Raw genomic sequence first — 20000 nt, 5'->3', positions numbered from 1 at the left:
GCCCTGTCTGTTTGACCCGTTGTCTCTCAGGCCCCCACACTAGCGGCATGTGGATTTTCGGAGGTGAGAGCGGCTCTTTAAAGAGGGCAGGAGGATTGGGAATACAATGGCAATAGTTGTGGGATGGCATCGCATACAGTCGCTTAACCCATTAAAACCAGGAAAGCATCTGTGTCACTTTAGATTTGAACCACTTTAACCATTATTTTATACTTTGGCTATTCAAAAATAGCAGATATACAAGCTCATAGCTTATAGATCTGCAAAAAAATTATCGTGATATTTTTAGCAAATCTTTGAATATCATTTTTTTTAAACTCAAATCTTTGCTTCTGGGGGTCCCTGGAACAAAATATTTTGAGATGGGGGCCCGCGGCCAAATGCATATAATTCTGGGGGTCCTTGACTTGAAAAATTTTGAGAACCACTGACATAGAAACATCATTTTTTTTCAGAAAACTGTTTTAGAAGACAATTGTAGAATCGCCTCAGGTCTTAACGGATTAATAAAGTGGAGAGGAGGATAACATGTGTTAACCAGTAAACGCTACAAGCCTCAGGCCCTGTATACTCTCTAATAGAGTTTATAAAGGGTCGTAAATCCTGCTCTATGTTAATTAAAACTATTTGTAGTTAAACAGCTGAAAACCCAGTGTAAAAAGGATGAGACGAAATCAAAGGCAGACACAGGCTGGTTCTCAAATTAAAAGGTTGACATTGTATTAAGAGAAAGAATCAATCCACGAGGCACCGTACAGCAAAAGTATCTCTCTGCCATTACAAAGACAGGCAATAGTATTTATACACAAGTTGGAGTCCGGACATCAGTTATGAGGTGGATCCTAACGATTGGTTAAGACCCTCAGACGTCAGATCATATCTGATGAGCTGTCAGGCATCAGGGTGTCATCATAATAAGTTGTTGTTCATCTTATAGTATCCTTGTGTACATCTTATGGTTTCATAAACAAGTTATCCCTTCGATATCATAGGACATGTGGCAGGTTTATCTGTGACAGGGTGACAGCTGACAGAGTACATTAGTGACGATGTCAGGTCATACAGAGATACAGGTCATTAGGACATTAGATCACAAAGCGTTGACCAAGACATGTTTTTACTGATTGGAAATATATGGAGCCGGCACCAGATAGCAAATATGGAGGTGTTGTTGCTTTGTCATAGATGGTCAAGTTAACTCCAATGAGCTGTTATTGTATTCCTCCAGAGATAATCAGTGACCTTGGAGGGCCTGCGCTCTGTACAGCTCAAAACACATGCAGTCTCTAGAGGAAAGGAGAGACCTGATACTAGGATTAGTTTTGTCCAACCTCGAACTTAATAAAATCATAAGATTGGTAGGCAAACTTGAGTTATGCCAAGATGGCACACTAAAATAGGATATGAGGGCATATATATCAATATTGTCGACAAAAGACATAGTTCTAACTCTAACAAGTCCCCAGTTCTTGTGGACAAGATTGGTAGATGACGTCAAAATAATATGTAATTAATTAATTAATATAAGAAAACAGATACATGTAGACTTAAATACCTTTTTAAATTGTATTAAAGGACTATAAGGGCAAAAACAAATGTTTCTTTGTTCAGATAACATACACATTTTTTCTTCTTCAAAAGGACTGAATTGTTTATTAATTCGGAAGCAAAATGGTTATATTTCATGAGTAAATAATCAGCGTTAGTAGGATGAAATCTTACATAGACTAAAGAATAATTAAAATGGTAAGTGGGTTCTATATGCTGTTAAATGAGAAAAATGACATCACCTCATAAGTTCCCAGAATAAGGTATTATAATTATGAACAGATCAAACCTTTCTTTATTTTATTTTATTTTGAAGGCCATCCCTTGGCAGGATCTGAATTTTTTTAACTTTTAACTTTTCCTGAAAATCCCACAATCTATGTACCACCAGGAACTTTAGCCAACATAGTCTTGTTTCCAAGAAGCTGTTGTTTCAGGTCCCGCCCCCAAGTGTGTATAGGCTCAGTCGAATTTTAGCCCTACTTCTCCTCGAAGCAATACTGTGGGTAGATATTTTAACCCTAAGCAAAATAATTTATGGTGGGAAAAACTCACGTGATGCCTCTTTACTCACACAGACGTATAGGACCTACTTTTCCTCTTTGAGCAGTTGAGAGGAGAGGCTTCTGTCACTCAATTTAACCAGGAAGATTATTTAATCTGTAAATGAATTAAACACAGAATTACTGTGTGTAGAAAGTGTACATGAAATGTATTTGACAAAACATAAGCAGTTTAAAACAGTTAAGAACTATAAATACAAATAATAAAATACAAAGTTTGTCCATCTGAGTTTTAGACCCTCAGTCTCCCCTGGGGAGGTTTTGTAAACTTCAATGACTCCTGGGGCAAGATCTGAAATGGATGAATGTGACTAAGACTGTAAGTTAGTATTTATCGTTAAATGACTATGATAAAGGACAAAAAAACAACATCAAAAAGATATTAAGCAAATCACATTTAAATCAAGTTAATCAACTATTCACATTTAAATCAAATATTCACCAACTCCCTCCTCTTGACACAATACCATATATATTCTATATATATATATATAGTGTGTCAGAGAATTAATTTACTGATGTGAATGAAAAAAATAAGCAAAAATGAAAAAGGGATTTTTTTTCTTATAAAATTTAAATATTTAAAATAAAACAAAATGACGTTATAATCTTTGTAATATTATGTGTTAATGTTTTCTAAATAATATTATAACATATTGAATCTCATAAGGGTTAATTTAACTGAGATGGGTTAAATTGAATTCAATGGAGGAATTCAATGTCATTAGGATGATATTGTCATAGTTATGTGTTAGTTACCAGGGAAGCTAACACTGCCTGTAAGGAATTATGGGTAATGGAGTAGATAAGAGGTCATTTTGGAATGAGTTGCCATAGCAACGTGGCTGTTACAGACCCTAACGGAAACGGAAATCTCCACAAGGGATTGTGGATATTGGAGTTTGCTTAACAGTTAAAGTTACTAAATTAGATGAACAAACTCATTCACATATGCTGATGGTGCTGACATTATGGCAAAAATAAAGGAAATAATATTAATAATGGGCTGACAGTAATAGAACTGATATTATATATATATAGATAGATAGATATTGCTATAAGGTAGTTACTGTAATTGGAAGGAATGGGTTAAAGTTATATTGAGCCCAATGGCCCTCACAAGGTCAGAATGTTCTCATAACAATTCAGTCACAGACTTTTCTGAGACAGCAAAACTGGTGAAAAATAAAATAAAATGAAATCCTTTGCATTCTACATTCTGTCTGATCACTTTCTTTACTTACACTACTCGACATAACTGACTTTCTTTGCCTTCACTACGACATAACTGACTTTCTTTACCTTCACTTTACCTTCACTACGACATAACTCACTTTCTTTACTTTCTTTCACACTTCTCTTTACTTTCTTTCACTTTCTTTACTCTTTTTCTACCCTCGAGCCACAAATGGCTACGCTCGTTCTACCCTTCTCTTACCTCCTTTCCAAATGAAAAAATATATATAGATGGTAATATTTTTTACAACAAATACTATAGGGTGGAATTTTAACATGAAGTCAACAATGATGGGTAGATCAAATAAACAAAAGGGTGGGATTCCGTTTATGCCAGAAAAGATTTCCCCGTCGTCATAAACAGGACCCCCTTAGCTACCAAAACAAAATAAAAGCTTGAACTACCCGCTAACGAGAAAAAAAAAAACATTAGATATATAACTTAAAACCAACCCATCAGAAATTGAACTAATGAATGTCAAATAATCAAATGGAATTAATACGCTGGTGTGCTCTGGGTGTCTTGATGATACAGGTGCCACAGCAGAGAAGGGGAGGGCATCCAGAGCACTGCAGCGTCATAGGTCATAGGTGGGTGTACAGCCAAGGCCAGGGCCCCAGAACCAGCAGGGAGGATAGACACTAAACACAAACAAAGTAACATTAGTGAACAAAATCAACAGTGGTATGGGGTGTGCGAGCACATCAAGGACTAATTCCTTTTTAAGTGTTTTTAAAAGTTTTTTAAAAGTTAGGACACATCAAATTCATCTATCTCTGTATCAATTTCATCTATTTGCGGCCAGAGTGTCTTTGTCCGTTTAAAGGGAAGTTCATCTATGTCTAATTATCTACAACAACCCGGTTGTCAAAACCCCAGTTTGGCCGTCGGTGCCAAAGTGGAGGTTTGAAAGGGAGCGCTGTGTTCGGCTGGGGACATAGGGTCAAAGTATGGTCCGCCGTGGTCCCACATGACCAACAAATATAAGTTCGTGGAGACCGGCCTGCAGTGTGTGAGCCCTGTGTAGAGAGACCAGGGGTGTTCTGGGTGTGGTGTGTTGTATTACCTTGATTTGGTCCTGGATGGCTCTGCCGTCGGTTTGCCCCGGAACCCCATATGTGGTTTTGGTTATTCTGTGGTGCCTGTAGGCTGATGTGTCCCTCCCCAGTAATCACGGCCTGTAGTTTAGCCCTAGGCTTTGGTTCGGCTATGCAATTGTTGTAATACTGAGCTAGAGTAGTGAGTTCCTCTGTGGTTTTCATTTTCCATAAGGGATCATTCATAGTGATGGCCTGTTTTAAGTGAGGGCGTAGAGCCTCCATTAAGAGGAGGTTAAACAATTTCTGGTAGCCCACCTGGCCACTGGTTAGGCCTGAGTGGCGGTTAAACTGGGTTTTAAATTTCTGAATGAATTCCGAGACATCCTCTCCGTCTTTCTGCTTGATGTCGGTGAGGACAGATAAATTAGTGTTAGCACGCAGGAGACCTAGTGCGTTCCCTATCATTTTGTTTACAGCTTCCTCGTGGTCTACCTGTCTTATCATATGGGGTCTCTGTTCGTCCAGAGCTGGTGGCTCGGTACGGAAACATTGGATCGCACGGCCATGTAGGTCGAGGAGGTGGGCCCCCTCTGAAATCTGATGTGACATGGCTTTGGGGCTACTTTTTGCAATAAGGTCCCTGACTTCCGTAGTGTTAAGCTGGTGTTCTATTATCTCTGCTTTGAGCGCGGTCTCCCACCCCTCTGGATTGTCCTGAATATTAGGTAAAGTTTCTGCAATGTTCTTAATATCTTCAGGAGACCATTTCCTGTACCTATAAGCCAAATTGCCATCCCCCTGTGTATAGGCCACTAAGGGAGCAATCAGTGTTTCTATCTGATCTACTGTATGTTGTGCAGTAAGTGATTGTGTGTTAACCCGACATTCATGTAAAGATTTTGATCTCTTACTAGTGCTTGTGTCAGATGGAGGAACGTGGGGTAGGGGTGAAAGTCCTGAAGGCTCACCGACAGCAGGTCCAAGCACAGGTCCAAGCAGGTCCACATCCTGAGAACGTGGAGAAAGAGTAATTTTTGTTAAAACCGCGTCATCATCCTCACTTTCAAACATTGACTTATCAAATGAAGGTAGTATACCAGTGTGAGTGGTGCACTGTGCTTTGTTACCACTGGTGGGTCCCTGTGACGGGGAAAGGATATTTCCCATAATGTAAAAATTTAATTATTCAGACGTGACTAAAACGTAAAAGACGGTGTTCAAAATCTATTTAGTATCTATCAAGAAGTGGGTGGGCAGGTAGACAATTTACTGATATAAAATTTTAATTAAACAATTCTGAGCAGATGCACGGCTTGTGGGAGAGAGAGAGAGAAACAGTGACAGTGACTACAGATTGTTGACACGTTCAAGGGACCGAGAGAGTGAGTGAGATAAAGAGGCCGTTAGCCCTACCCAAGGTTAAATACTTCTGTCTATGGCAAAGTAGAAGTTTAAATGACTAGTTGCCTTGAAATACTCAAATCAGCAGGCTGTGTCTTATCCTAGGAAATAAGTAAATATCATACAAACGGTTCAGTGCTTATGTAATGCTGTTTAGGGGCTGAATGGATGAGATGCCTGTAGCTGGTTTTAGTGATACAGAGGTTGCCTGGAGCAAAGGTGGCTGGTTTCTAGATAAATGGGAATGAAATCAAAATATTAAAGTCATATATATTTTTTTAATTGACCAAAGGTAGGAATAGAACAAAATCTAAATAATAGGACAGTATGGTCTTATTAGTTTAATATCTAACCTCTGTCCTTTTTGATTCATGATCTGCAGCTCATGAGTCAGAAACGGAGTTTGGCTAGTATTAGTGACTTTGGATGGGCTAGCTGGGTTCAGTATTGGTGTATCTGGACTATGTTATACTATAATAATTCCCCTCTGATTGGCACCCACAGAAGGTATCTGTGTGTGTCAAGGTTTAAATGATTTACAAAATCAAAGTAAAAATATAATCATTCAACAGGTTGGCTAAAAAGCGGCACACCTGTGGATTCTTATAATCGAACAACAGGTTTGCTAGAAAATCAGCACCTGTGGATTATTTAAACAGAATATAATCTAACAACAGGTTGGCTATAAGGCAGCGCCTGTGGATTATTAAATAGTTCACACAATATAATCTAACAACAGGTTGGCTAGAAGGCAGCGCCTGTGGATTATTAAGTGGTACAGTTCACACAATATAATCTAACAACAGGTTTGCACCTGTGGATTATTAAGTGGTACAGTTCACACAATATAATCTAACAACAGGTTTGCACCTGTGGATTATTAAGTGGTAAAAAAAACAGATATGAATATATGTAGGCCTATCTATGTACAACTGTAGTTAACAACCAAGGAACAAATGTACGAGGCAATAAATATCTATGCACACACTGGTAGACGTCTGATATGCGCATATATATGTATTGACAGTATCTGTCCAAAAAAAAAATAATAATAATAGTAATAATAATAATATATATATCTACAAGTACGGCCAATGAGCCTCGTGATAAAGTTAATACAATGTCAAAATTACAAGTCAAGGAACTGAACCAAAAGGGAACCTGTGTCTTGTAGTCAGCTGGACGGAGAATCCCCACGCGTTTGAGGAATGTCTGTGAGCCGCTTGTCTCCAAAAACAATATGTGAAAAAAAGGCTGAATTCTAAGATAGCTGACCGGAAAGAGTCCTCGCGCGAAGAGGAGTCGTCCGGAGCCCCTCAGAGTCGACCGTGAAAAAGAAAGATGGGAGAAAAAAAATCTGATTTTTTTTTTTTTTTTTTTAAGGCTGATTCTAAACGCACCGTCCGAGAAAAATATTAATAATAATTATGATAATAATGTCGGACAGGCCTTTAACCGTACGAAGGACCAATTAATAGAGTTTATAAAGGGTCGTAAATCCTGCTCTATGTTAATTAAAACTATTTGTAGTTAAACAGCTGAAAACCCAGTGTAAAAAGGATGAGACGAAATCAAAGGCAGACACAGGCTGGTTCTCAAATTAAAAGGTTGACATTGTATTAAGAGAAAGAATCAATCCACGAGGCACCGTACAGCAAAAGTATCTCTCTGCCATTACAAAGACAGGCAATAGTATTTATACACAAGTTGGAGTCCGGACATCAGTTATGAGGTGGATCCTAACGATTGGTTAAGACCCTCAGACGTCAGATCATATCTGATGAGCTGTCAGGCATCAGGGTGTCATCATAATAAGTTGTTGTTCATCTTATAGTATCCTTGTGTACATCTTATGGTTTCATAAACAAGTTATCCCTTCGATATCATAGGACATGTGGCAGGTTTATCTGTGACAGGGTGACAGCTGACAGAGTACATTAGTGACGATGTCAGGTCATACAGAGATACAGGTCATTAGGACATTAGATCACAAAGCGTTGACCAAGACATGTTTTTACTGATTGGAAATATATGGAGCCGGCACCAGATAGCAAATATGGAGGTGTTGTTGCTTTGTCATAGATGGTCAAGTTAACTCCAATGAGCTGTTATTGTATTCCTCCAGAGATAATCAGTGACCTTGGAGGGCCTGCGCTCTGTACAGCTCAAAACACATGCAGTCTCTAGAGGAAAGGAGAGACCTGATACTAGGATTAGTTTTGTCCAACCTCGAACTTAATAAAATCATAAGATTGGTAGGCAAACTTGAGTTATGCCAAGATGGCACACTAAAATAGGATATGAGGGCATATATATCAATATTGTCGACAAAAGACATAGTTCTAACTCTAACACTCTCCTCCTCCATTAACCTGCTCCAGGCACTTGAGGACAAAGCAATTTTTTTGAGTCTCGGCCAAATATGTTTTAGATAGACCTTTATTGATCCCGAGGGGGAAATTCAGTCGCCAGAGGCAGCTGATCATACCCAAAAAACGAAACGGCATCGATAATAATCAATGTTTTGACATTTTTGGTGATACTCAACCGAACGTACATGTACTGGTAAGTCGTAACTACTGATTGATTGAAGTATTGAAGATGATATACTGTAGATCACGATGACTGGATTATTAAGTGGTATTTGCACGTCTAGAATGATCGTTCTTCGTGTATATTATACTCATGATGCTGTGATAACATGACAGCTGTTGTGTAATCTTGTGCTAATGTCACTGATAGTTTGTTAATTATCTGCCATAGTGGTTGTGAGAAAGACTCTGGCTCTGGTCCATTTTTACACTTTCAGAGTTAATTAACACTCAAGATTTTACTGTGCAGATGAGCAGTCATTTGGAAGCCTTGATTGGTTCAAAGTGTGGCCTTGTGGCCTCGTATCAAGAGCAACTTTTTTATTAACCACTTAAGAACTGTTTTATACTGCAGCTACTCATAAACAGCTGATCTATAAGCTATGCTGTATCGAACATATTTAGAAAATGTTTGCCTATAACGACATGCCCAAAATAGGGACCCCAGGGTTAACATGGTTAAATGAATTTAAAACATTTAAGGCGTATTTCAGTGATCCAAAATGTAAAATAGTATTGATACACTGCAAGAGCAACTTTCCACTTTGCCATAGTGTGTAGATCCGATCCCCACAGCAGCCAATATGATCCTCATCAGAAACCCCTTTACCTGCTCCTGTCTAAACGTGTAAACACATCACTCCTCCTGTAAAGCATAGAACGAAGGGTCGGTACGTAAAGGATAGAGGCGGGACAGCGAGAGCTCAGCTGTCCTTAAGTTGGCAGCTTTATGTTGCACTTTGTGCCAATATAGCTCAAGGAATGGCATAAAAATATGATCACACATTGAGGTTCGGGATGATTGGCATAGTGAAAGAGAGCGAGATGAGTGATACGAAGAAGAAGAACGAAGCCAGAGACAAGTAGAGAGAAAGGGTGGGGGGGTGGGGGAGTGATAGAGAGAGCGAGAAAGAAGGAGAGGCACTGCAGGGATCAATTACTAGGATGTGTGAGTTATGGTATTTGCTGCACCAAGCGTCATGTGGCTTTATTGCACTGGGACACAGTTTGGAGGAACAGCAAGATTATTAACCACACAGAAAGAGAGAGAGAAGGAGTAACAGAGATGGACAGAGAGAGAGAAAGCAACAGAAACGGAGAAATTGAGAGAGGAAGAGAGAGCATAAAGAAAGAAACAGGCAAAAAAGAGCAAGAGAGGCAGAGAGATGAGTAAACCTCGGGGCGCCTTCCCTTTTTTCTCTTGCATCTCTCCTCTCTCTCCATCTCTCTCACTCTCCCTTTTGCTCGCTCCATTTCTGCTTGTCTTGCACTTTGAGGCGTGGAGCCCATTAAAGCGGATGGCAGTGTAACTCACCCCTGATAATCAAGAGAGAGAGGCAGCAGATACACAGAGAGAGGGGACCCCGGGCCGATGGTTGATTATGTTAGATCTTTCTATTGAATCGGAGTGGCGAACTCAGCCTCTGAGCGGGAAGGAGGCACAAGGAAAAGTAATTTACATGTGAATAATGAAGACATACTATACTACAGTACGTTGGCCGCGGACACGGGACAAATTCACATTTACCATTTGTTACAAGTTGTGACGGGAAATCAAAATGTGAATGAACAGGGCCATTCTTCTGAAATGAACATCTAATAATGAAGTGTGGAGCTATGCAGTCATGTAGTCGATGGCTTAAATGATGAGACAGTGAGCTGAAGACAGTGGGTTTTTTCTTTCTTTTGTTTATCTTTGTGGGTGCTGTAGCACCAAGTCTACATGAAAACATATTTACAGTTTTCAATTTAAAAAGTGATGTATTTAAAATACAGATAAAAGTGTTGACAGACAGACTTTAACACAGGACTGTGAAGGACCTATAAGAGCTGGTGTCCAATGAACCAGAAGTATTTTTGTATTGTAATTAATTGTGGGTTAATTGTGAGTGTTAATTGGCCTGACACTGAATGACCTCTCAGTCATGTAGTCCCTTTGAATTGTATTTAATGTATCTTGCTTGTCTCCAAGTCAACCACAATGGATGGAACATTTTATGTGTTGAAGTTTCTGTTCTATTTTATTATATTCTAATTGATTGTACTGTTTTTATCTGTTTCAAAATCGACCACACTGGAGCCAAGGGCACATTTCCAATAGTCAGTGAAGTTTCTCTTCTCTTCTCTTCTCTTCTCTTCTCTTCTCTTCTCTTCTCTTCTCTTCTCTTCTCTTTTCTTTTGCGTGTGTTGGTCGTGTTGTTTCTCTAATGTGACGCCAACAAAAGAATTCCTGTGCTGGTTCACGCTGAGACAACCAGTAGCATGGCGGATAACCACTGACCCCATTCATTACTACAGTCATAGAAGTTAATGGGAACAAACAGGCATGACGAAATGTCTGTTGTTCCCTGTCATTGGTGTTCAGTTGGCCATGATTAAGTGCTGTGTTTGAAGAGAGTGATGCGAAACACTTGTAGGACAATGGCCTGACATTATGTACTGGAGGTTAGTGTGAAGGACATAATTTGCTTAACAGTGCGTATATACAAGAAAACCTGTATGACAGCTGCTTGACAGAATGGACAAATGAAGGACATGGTCATAGACTATTTGAGTGTATATGGCTCTACAGTGTATGAGAGCTCTGTCCATTGTGTGTACTGTTTGAACAGATGTTACAATATGTTTACTAGTGGATGATGTTTCTAATGTGTGTATAATCTACTGTCTGAATCAATGCCTAATGTCTTCTCCTGTGTGAATGCTGTTTTTAAAGATGTAAAAAGAATGGACAGAAGGGTTAGGAGACTCACCACTCAACACAGTTCATTGACATTGAATTGGTCTGGACAATGTGGCTAGACTATATCCATTAAGGGTGGTATCAGCCTTTTGCACCGAAGAAATAGGAGGGCTTTAAAGCCTATTTCTCACTTTGAAGGAACATTTTCACTTTTCAAGGCACGTACAGCAGTTCTTCTTAAGGGAGCAGTCAGTCTCCAATGTTAGCTGCCATGCCACCTGTATCACTTAGACTCTTATTCCTCCCAGCTCTCTCACTCTCAACATTAATCATTTTTTTCCAAGTGAAATGATTCAGGGCTGGAGTCAGAGCGGAGATAAGTGCACAGAAGGGACGCTTAATTCAGATTTCACACAGAGCTAAGGCTCTCTGCTATTAACACACTATTAAGCTATTAAGAAAAAATGAGTGAAAGTAATTGAAAGTAATTGTAATTGAATTGGTTGTGAGTAAAGGTCCCCAGAGCTGATTTATTATCAGCAATAACCAATGATGGAGGTGACTTTATTTATCTTTCTATTAAGTTCGTCTTGGATGGAGTCATGAGCAGGCCGGCAACACTGGAGACCACTTAAATGACTCTACTTTGTTCCAAAGAACAATACAGGGCAGATGGTAGCGGGGAGAGAGAGAGAGAGATAGAGGTGAAGAAGAGAGATGGATGGTGATGGTGGAGAAAGGGAGGAGGGCAACTAATGAGCAGAATCCATCCAGCACCCCCATGGATAGAAAGATGAGCGGACCACCAAGAAAAAAAAACATTCTAAGAAAGAGGAGGCGGGAGGTGTCAGGTACAGAGAGGAGAAGAGGAGAACACTCTAAGGAAGAGGAGGCGGGAGGTGGAAGGCACAGAGAGGAGGAGAGGAGCCAAGGGGAGGAGAAGAGGGTAGAAAAATGAGCTAAAGAGATGGGGGTGGCAGGGACTAAAGGGTAAAGGGGGAGACAAAACAAAGGAATGAGAGGCAGGGACAGACGGAGGAGGGGGAGAGATGGGTAGAGGAGAGAAAAGGTCAAGATTCGACCCGTGGCGTCCCGTGGTAATTGAAATTAGCTGGGGGTGGGGGTGGGGAGGGGGGTTCGGAGGAAACAGGCGACATGATAATCAATTTGAGGCTGGATCGGAAACACGAGCCGCTGTGGGGGGGGTGGGGGCCTCGTCTCCCATACCAGGCCTCCAGATGGCCCCGGCCCCTTCCCTGTGTGGGCCCTGTCAGAGTGCTCTGTGTGTGTGTGTGTGTGTGTGTGTGTGTGTGTGTGCGCGCACTGGTGTGCGTGTGTCAGAGAGACGGTACCATCTGCCAAGGGAGCACTGGGAGTTCATCAAATGCTCTGGCTAACCACTGGGGGCGCCTGTGTGTGTGTGTGTGTGGGGGGGGGGTCTTTCTGTGTCTTTCAACACAAACATACCATTATGCACACCTTTGTGCACACAGACAACACAGACCTCTCAGAATGATGCCGGAAACATCAGATCTCAGTCGAACTCTGGTGGATGTTGCTAATTGGCAGCCCAACCATACCCCCCCCCCCCCCCCCCCCCACACACACACACACACACACACACAATATGCACCTCCCCCTAGTAGTGGTCATATATGCCCTCAGAGGGGGGGGGGTGGAGAGAGAGAGAGTGTAGTGTGTCAGGGGGAGTTTAGCTTCATGGCTTTGGAGACAGACAGACAGACAGACAGACAGACAGACAGACACTGCCAGGTAAGTACAGTAGGCTGGAGGTTAACCTGGAACCTGGTTTATACCGGTGGTTCTCAACCCCCCAAAATAATCATATTTGAACTGGGGACCCCCCACCCTGACAAGCACTTGGATTTGTAGGAGTTGAGGCCTTACAATTTGTTCCACAGATAAATATTGTGAAAATGGCTGATCTACCCCCCTGGGGGCCCCGACCCACAGGTTGAGAACTACTGGTTTATACAAGTCTATGAATAGTCCAGTAATAATGTCACTTGACCTCCCACTAATTGAAACAATTGAAGACGTTTTGTGATGCAGGGGTGCTGAACAGACATGAGAAAATGAGCTGAACGGTGATAAGAAAAGTTAAAACTTGGCTTAACTTTGTCTAAGTAGTAGAAATTGCAGTAAAAAAATGTAATCTTATTTTTGTATGTTTCATCTAATCGACACAAACAATTCTAATTATAATAATATAAACTTGATTAGATTGATTAACTGCTGCAGCTGCTATGCAGCACTTATAGCTATACTGCTATGCTGTATTTAGAGACAGTATACGATGGTTCTTTCGTGTGCGCGTGTGCGTGCCTGCCGTGCGTGCGTGCGTGTGTGTGTGTGTGTGTCTAATTGAACATTATCTGATGTAGATATCACAAGTTCTTAAACCTAGAAATCATCACCAATAGCCAGGGACATATATTTAATTGACTGTCCTCTATCACTAAGCTGGAGTGATGAGCAATTGAACATGTTGTTTCTCCAGAAGCCCCTGTATATAGGATTAAAGAAGAACTAAACAATGATACTGTTTGAATGATGAGCATCCATTTCACATCACACACCATATGCACTCCAGTAACTTTCAACAGGCAAAAGGAAAATAAAGTCTAACCCAAAATTGATTTATTAAAATTGATTATTATTACCGGTAATCGATTAAATCAATTAGTTTAATAAACTGTTGCACCCCTAATTCCATCCACACATACCAGTTCACATATCTTTTAATCGTCTGTTGATGAATATAATATTAGTAAAGTATATAGTGCCATAAGATGAAGTGGATTCCTTTGTTAAATGAAGGCCTGTAAAGCCCCTTGAGACTGTAACTGTGATTAAGGGCTACCACAGCACAATACAATACCATACACTTGACTTAATGGACTTTATACTCAAAGGCCCGCGCTGATGGTCATTTATGGATTGCAATGGTCCTTGCCGGTTTATTTAGACAATATTTTTTTTACAACCTGGACAAACTTAAGAGTGAAAAGTTTGAAAACTGGCAAAAGAATAAACATTGTTCTTTTTTTCTATTGTCACGACCTCAATTTTGCCGTCTATTTTTTTCCCAGTCACGACTCAAATTTTTGCTGTAGTCATGTCATAGGGTTTAAGATAGGGCTGGGGATGCGAATAACACTTTGATGCATGTGACAAATACAAAACAGCCTGTCAAACATGTCAGCTGAGTCTGAGGGAAGCAGAACATTTGGGGGCGGGGGGGGAGGTAGGAGGGGGGGTGAAAGAGGCAGGATAGGGACGGACGGGCGGGCGGGCGGGCGGGCGGGCGGGCGGGCGGGCATCGGGTAGAGAGAGGTAAAACAGAGGAACAGGAAGAGAGCGGCTGTGGGTATTCCTAAGAGGCTAGCGAGGACAGGCTCCTTAATGGAGGGTAAACAACAAGGATCGTCTCTTCTCCGGTACACTGTAAAATCCTGAGTGTTCATTTAACTGTGAGAGTCTAGACAACCAAGTGGACCCTTGTGGGTCCATTTGGCTCCATTTGCACACACTCTAGAGGGTTAAATCAAACTCAGGATTGTATTGTGTAGAACAAACAACAGCTTCTCTGTCACCAATTAACACTTCAATAAACACACACTCTCTCTCTCTCACTCTCTCTCTTTCACCCTCCCTCACCTCTTGTTAACACCGTTAGACGTTGTGACATGACACTCTCAAGTCATTCGGTTACTCCTTCCCTCGAATCTTTCACTCCTTTGCTACTTTTCCCCCCTTGCACCTCCCCCCTCCCCTCCTACTGTCCTTTGGCCAGGCTGGGCTCTTCCCGTTTTAATTGGCACTCGTTAGAGAGTGGAAAAAAATGCTGTTTTTGCTCCATTCCCCTTCCACAAAAAAAAGGCGGGGGAAAATAAGTGTTGTGGCAATGTTAATTAATGGGGGATCCATGAGAACGCTGGCAATTAGTAACAGGCTGACAGATGAGAAAGGCAGTGCACTGGAGACTTTGATGACTACAACGCAGGCTGCACCCCAACACACACACATGCACAGAGGGAGGGACACACACGTGTGTGTGTGTGTGTGTGTGTGTGTCTCTCTCACACACGCACACGCACACGCACACGCACACACACACACAGCCTGGATAGCTAGCAGGGCCATGAGGACAAGGTCCTAAGGCAATATTTCTTCGGTTCGGCTTGAATGGGCTTTAGCTTGCATATGCTCGGCTTACAGTACAGTACAGTACAGTACAGTACAGTACAGTACACATACAGCAGTGGGTCAAGAGGTAGAGCAGGGGCATGGACATCGTAAGGATCCTGGTTATATCCCTGGCCCCGCCTTGGTTAATGTGTCAAAGTGTCCTTAGGCAAGACATTAAACAGCTAACTGCTCCCAATGAGCATGGTTGTGCCTTGAATGGTTGGCTCCGCCGTCAGTGTGTGAATGTGTGAAAATAATGCACAACTGTAAAGTGCTTTGGATAAAGGCAATTTGAATAAACGGCACCATTTACCATTTTAGACACACACACACACACACACGCACACACACGCACGCACACGCACACGCACACAGACATGCACAGAAAACACAAGCACACACATGCACAGAGATGCACAAAAACCCAAGCTACAACACAGTTCACAGCTGCAAAACACGCTTTTACACATGAGTGCATCGTGTGCACAGCCCTCTCTGTTAATGTATCCTTTTGCAACTTTGAGAGCTTATAAATGTAACAAACTGTACCCGTAAGGGTCCATTTGGTTACATTAACTCTCAGAGTTAAATGAACACTCAGGATGTTACAGTGTGTGCAGGATTGCAGTAGCCTGTATCTTCTGCTGTGGTTATCTATCAGTGGTGAGGCAGCACTCGTTGTGCGACAGCCTCATTACGCATGCGGCCATCTCTCTTCCTCCGTCTCTCTCTATTTCCATATTGCTGTTATGGAAATGCTGGGCTCTGCCTTGGGAGTTGAATTGCTTTTGTTTTGTGATGCTGAGCTCTGTAGCTTTTCCCCCGCACGCATCTCAGCGTCGCAACCTTATCCTGTGTGCGCAGCACTTCTCCCTCACATTCTCCCGCTTATCATTTTCTTGCTTTTGGGGATTTCCTTGCCAGCCTCTCTTGTTTGCACTTGATGGAACTTTAAATAAACTCCATAAGAGAGCACACATCGCCATCATCATTACCTGGATGACATCCAGTAAATTGTCTCTTCTCTTCTCTTCTCTCTCCTCTCCTCTGCAGGGGAGCCCGCGGTGACCAGGGAGAACAACTGTCTGAATGCAGCCAAGGCCTGTAACCTCAATGACACATGTAAGAAGTACCGCTCAGCCTACATCAGCCCGTGCACCAGCAGAGTGTCCACCGCCGAGGTCTGCAACAAGAGGAAGTGCCACAAGGCACTCCGCCAGTTCTTCGACAAGGCAAGGCAGCCATGACACAGGACACCAAAACAACTGACCGTAGTCACACAGCAGCCACGTTGCTCCTGCGTCACACTTGGGGGTACCCCAAGCTTCCGTTAGTCTCACGTAGCCAGACGTATCGGAGATCTTAGACCTACCAATACGTCTGATGAAATCTAAATTCAATGTGTGTGCTAAAGCACTAGGCTATGTGAGAGAGTCTGTCGGTGGGAATACTATGGTCAATACAAACCCCTGTATGTCCCCTTAGTTGACACAGGGTTGAATCCCAGGTAATGTAAATGTATGGACCAAATGTTTTCTATTTTATATCTCTAATGTACATTATTCCATCATTTACCCCTGTGTTTTATTTTGAAATCATACTTCTGAATAAATGGTTAGAAGCAGCAGAGTTAGAGAGGAGATGATTCTGATGGACTATTGAAAGATGTATCGAAAGTAAGAACAAATTCAGTGTGTTATTCAGTGTGTTAATAATAAATAAATAAACTAAAATATGATTAATATCATATTGAAGAAATTATATATTGCCCAGGGCTATGATTAATCTATTTCAACAACATTACATTGCCTACAAGACTCAATACAATTGGGATCAAACTTAAAGTTGTCGTTCATTGTTCCATCCAGGTCCCTCCCAAACATAGCTATGGCATGCTGTACTGCTCATGTCCGCCCAGTGACCAGTCAGCTTGTTCAGAGCGCCGGCGTCAGACCATCGTTCCAGTTTGCTCCTATGAAGAGAAACAGAAACCCAACTGTCTGGAACTACAGGCCTCCTGCAAGACCAATTACATCTGTAGGTAAGACAAACTCCCTCAAATGCATCTGTACAGGTAACACAAACTACATCAACTACATCTGTAGGTAAGACACAAGTTACTGCAGTTGATACACCTGACATTCTGTTAACTGTGCATGCATGCATGCATATACAGTAGGCCTGTGTGCATATTATGTCCATGACCCTCTGGAGTCATCCATTTAGTGTACTTCTGGAACTAATGGAGGGATTAGTGGTTCTAAATGAGCTCAGTTTGGTCTGTCCCCATGGCTCTCTCTTTCTTTCTTTCCTCTCTCTCTCTCTCTCTCTCTCTGTCTCTCTGTCTCTCTGTCTCTGTCTCTGTCTGTCTGTCTGTCTGTCTGTCTGTCTGTCTGTCTGTCTGTCTGTCTGTCTGTCTGTCTGTCTGTCTCTCTCTCTCTCTCTCTCTCTCTCTCTGCAACGTTGCATTTCCTATACAACCCCCATACACACACACACACACACACACACACACACACACACACACACACACACACACACACACACACACACACACATCACTCTTCATCTTCAGTGTTATCTGCATCCATCCAACACATGTCCGGCAGTAGAACAACAGGTCTCAGTAGCGTGTGGGCCATTTGTCTGTTGGCGGAGACAGATTAGCAGTCGTGTGTTTCTGCAGACTCCCACGCCATATGTCAGTTGTTGTACTGCCTGGTGTTAACACAACTCTCACCACGCGCTGCTCTGCTCCGCTCAGTAAGGCTCCATGCCAGATTGGTGAGATTATACACATCACCCTTGCGGGGGGGGTGTGTGTGTGTGTGTGTGTGTGTGTGTGTGTGTGTGTGTGTGTGTGTGTGTGTGTGTGTGTGTGTGTGTGTGTGTGTGTGTGTGTGTGTGTGTGTGTGTGTGTGTGTGTGTGTGTGTGTGTGTGTGTGTGTGTGTGTGTGTGTGTGTGCATGCACTGACTTAGTAGAGGGTGGAAGGTCATTAGGAGACACAGTTCAAAAGTCACTGAGAGTGGTTTTAGTTTGTGCCCTTTGTCTTCTTTATTTCTGACAGTCAGTAAATTATACATTCTCTAAACATGACCTATCGACCATCTGAAATCCCCGCATGAAATCAATCCTCACAGTGAGTGTGTTATGTGCATCCCAGGTCTCGACTGGCTGACTTCTTCGCCAACTGCCAGCCGGAGCCTCGCTCACCGTCAGGCTGTCTGAAGGAGAACTATGCGGACTGTCTTCTGGCCTACTCTGGTCTCATCGGTGAGTACGATCAGGGCAGCGGCCGGTCACACTCTGCCCCGTGACTAGAGCCCAGCCAACCAATGGGTGAGATTTGAAAACTTTAATTTGAGAACACCCCCTCCCGGACCACTGGTTGAGAACCACTGCTGTAAATCATTGAGGCCTCATTGAGTGCTCCTCTCTGCCCAGGGATCTCAGAGTCCCTCTAACTTATGACCCTTATTTGCAGGCAGTATTTGCCTTTGGCAAGCAATACCTCCTTTCATCAAAGACATTTTAATTCATTATAACATGGTGTTTAACCACTTAAATGTATTTTCGCTATTTCAAAAATTGCGAGAATAGCAGACTTTGTTTTTTATGTTACACCTTAAATGAAATAACCAAAATAGGGATGGCAGATTGAAAGTGGTTTACCACTTAAGCCCCATGTACTTTGTAGTACGTTGAATAGAAAAATACCGGTAGCTATTTTCACTTTTCTTTTTTTTGGGGGGACACCAGGTTGAAAGTCAGCCAAAAAGCCCCCAAAAAAGAGAAAATAAATCTGCTTTGTCTCAAAGTTATCCTCTAAGCTTCATGACATCCTTCATAAAACCTCTTATCATTCGAGAACAGTGGTGTGTGCCTTATTATAGGGTCCTTGCTGTTTGTCTCATCCATTATGTCATGAAAAAGTGTTTCCAACCAGTGTTTCAAGTCATTATCATAGGGTCACAGAATAAGAGCAACTAGACAGGGGACCACTGAGATATCTGGTACATTGGGTCGTGACTTCACAGGGACAAGTTTGGGTCCCAAGTCAAAACCAATTGAGCCTTGAGGCCCTTTACTAGAAAAACATCATATATTTTTTGTCATCTGAGCTATATCTCCGAAGTTATGGAGAAAAAGTTAGACGTCTTCCCTCTTTTCTCCTCAGAGTGATGTCAGCGGAGGACAGTGTATCGGCGGCACATTTTAATTAAAGCTTGGTGAAAACTGACGATATAAAAATTCCACAGCCCAAAGTCTCTGAGAGGGATACTGCAGGGGCATACACAAAAACCCTTCTTTTTACAGTTAATAATTTGATTAATAGGCTTACGCTTACTAGAATACACAGAGCTTTTTAGGAATTCAAATTAAAACAGCTGCGCACCACAGCCAAATACTCTGTGTCACAGTTCCCTGGGCGCTCCGTGAATAAAGGTCCCGCTAAACAGCAGTAAAATAAAACTCTGCCAACATGACAACATCTCTCATGGACAACATGAGAGATGGGGGGGAATGGGAGAGAAAATGAGGGCGAGAGGCAGAGGGACAGAACACTGTCAGCAGGGGAGGACAAGACAATAGCGAGCTAAAGAGATAAAGAGAATGGGAGAAACTGGATGGAAGACATTCTTCTCTTTCATCATCTTGTTCTTCTCCTCTGCTGTGCATTTTGTTGCACCGGGGGACACTCCCTGAGTCTATTTATCACTAA

General features: G+C 42.0%; 1 protein-coding gene across 1 annotated transcript in view; it reads left to right on the top strand.

Annotated features, from left to right (window-relative positions):
- gfra1a (gdnf family receptor alpha 1a) overlaps nucleotides 1-20000 on the top strand; it is a 119285-nt gene that overhangs the window by 77112 nt on the left and 22173 nt on the right. The window contains exons 4-6 of the mRNA XM_080449202.1: nucleotides 16329-16507; nucleotides 17144-17316; nucleotides 18441-18550. Of these exons, the coding sequence (XP_080305328.1) occupies nucleotides 16329-16507; nucleotides 17144-17316; nucleotides 18441-18550 (462 nt within the window). The remainder of the gene's footprint in view (nucleotides 1-16328; nucleotides 16508-17143; nucleotides 17317-18440; nucleotides 18551-20000) is intronic.

The sequence above is a fragment of the Gymnoscopelus braueri genome, assembly GCF_963280865.1.
Source record: "Gymnoscopelus braueri genome assembly, chromosome: 14".
Lineage (NCBI taxonomy): Eukaryota > Metazoa > Chordata > Actinopteri > Myctophiformes > Myctophidae > Gymnoscopelus > Gymnoscopelus braueri.
Note: the sequence above shows the minus strand (reverse complement) of the source record. Positions and strands in the feature narration are given on the sequence as shown.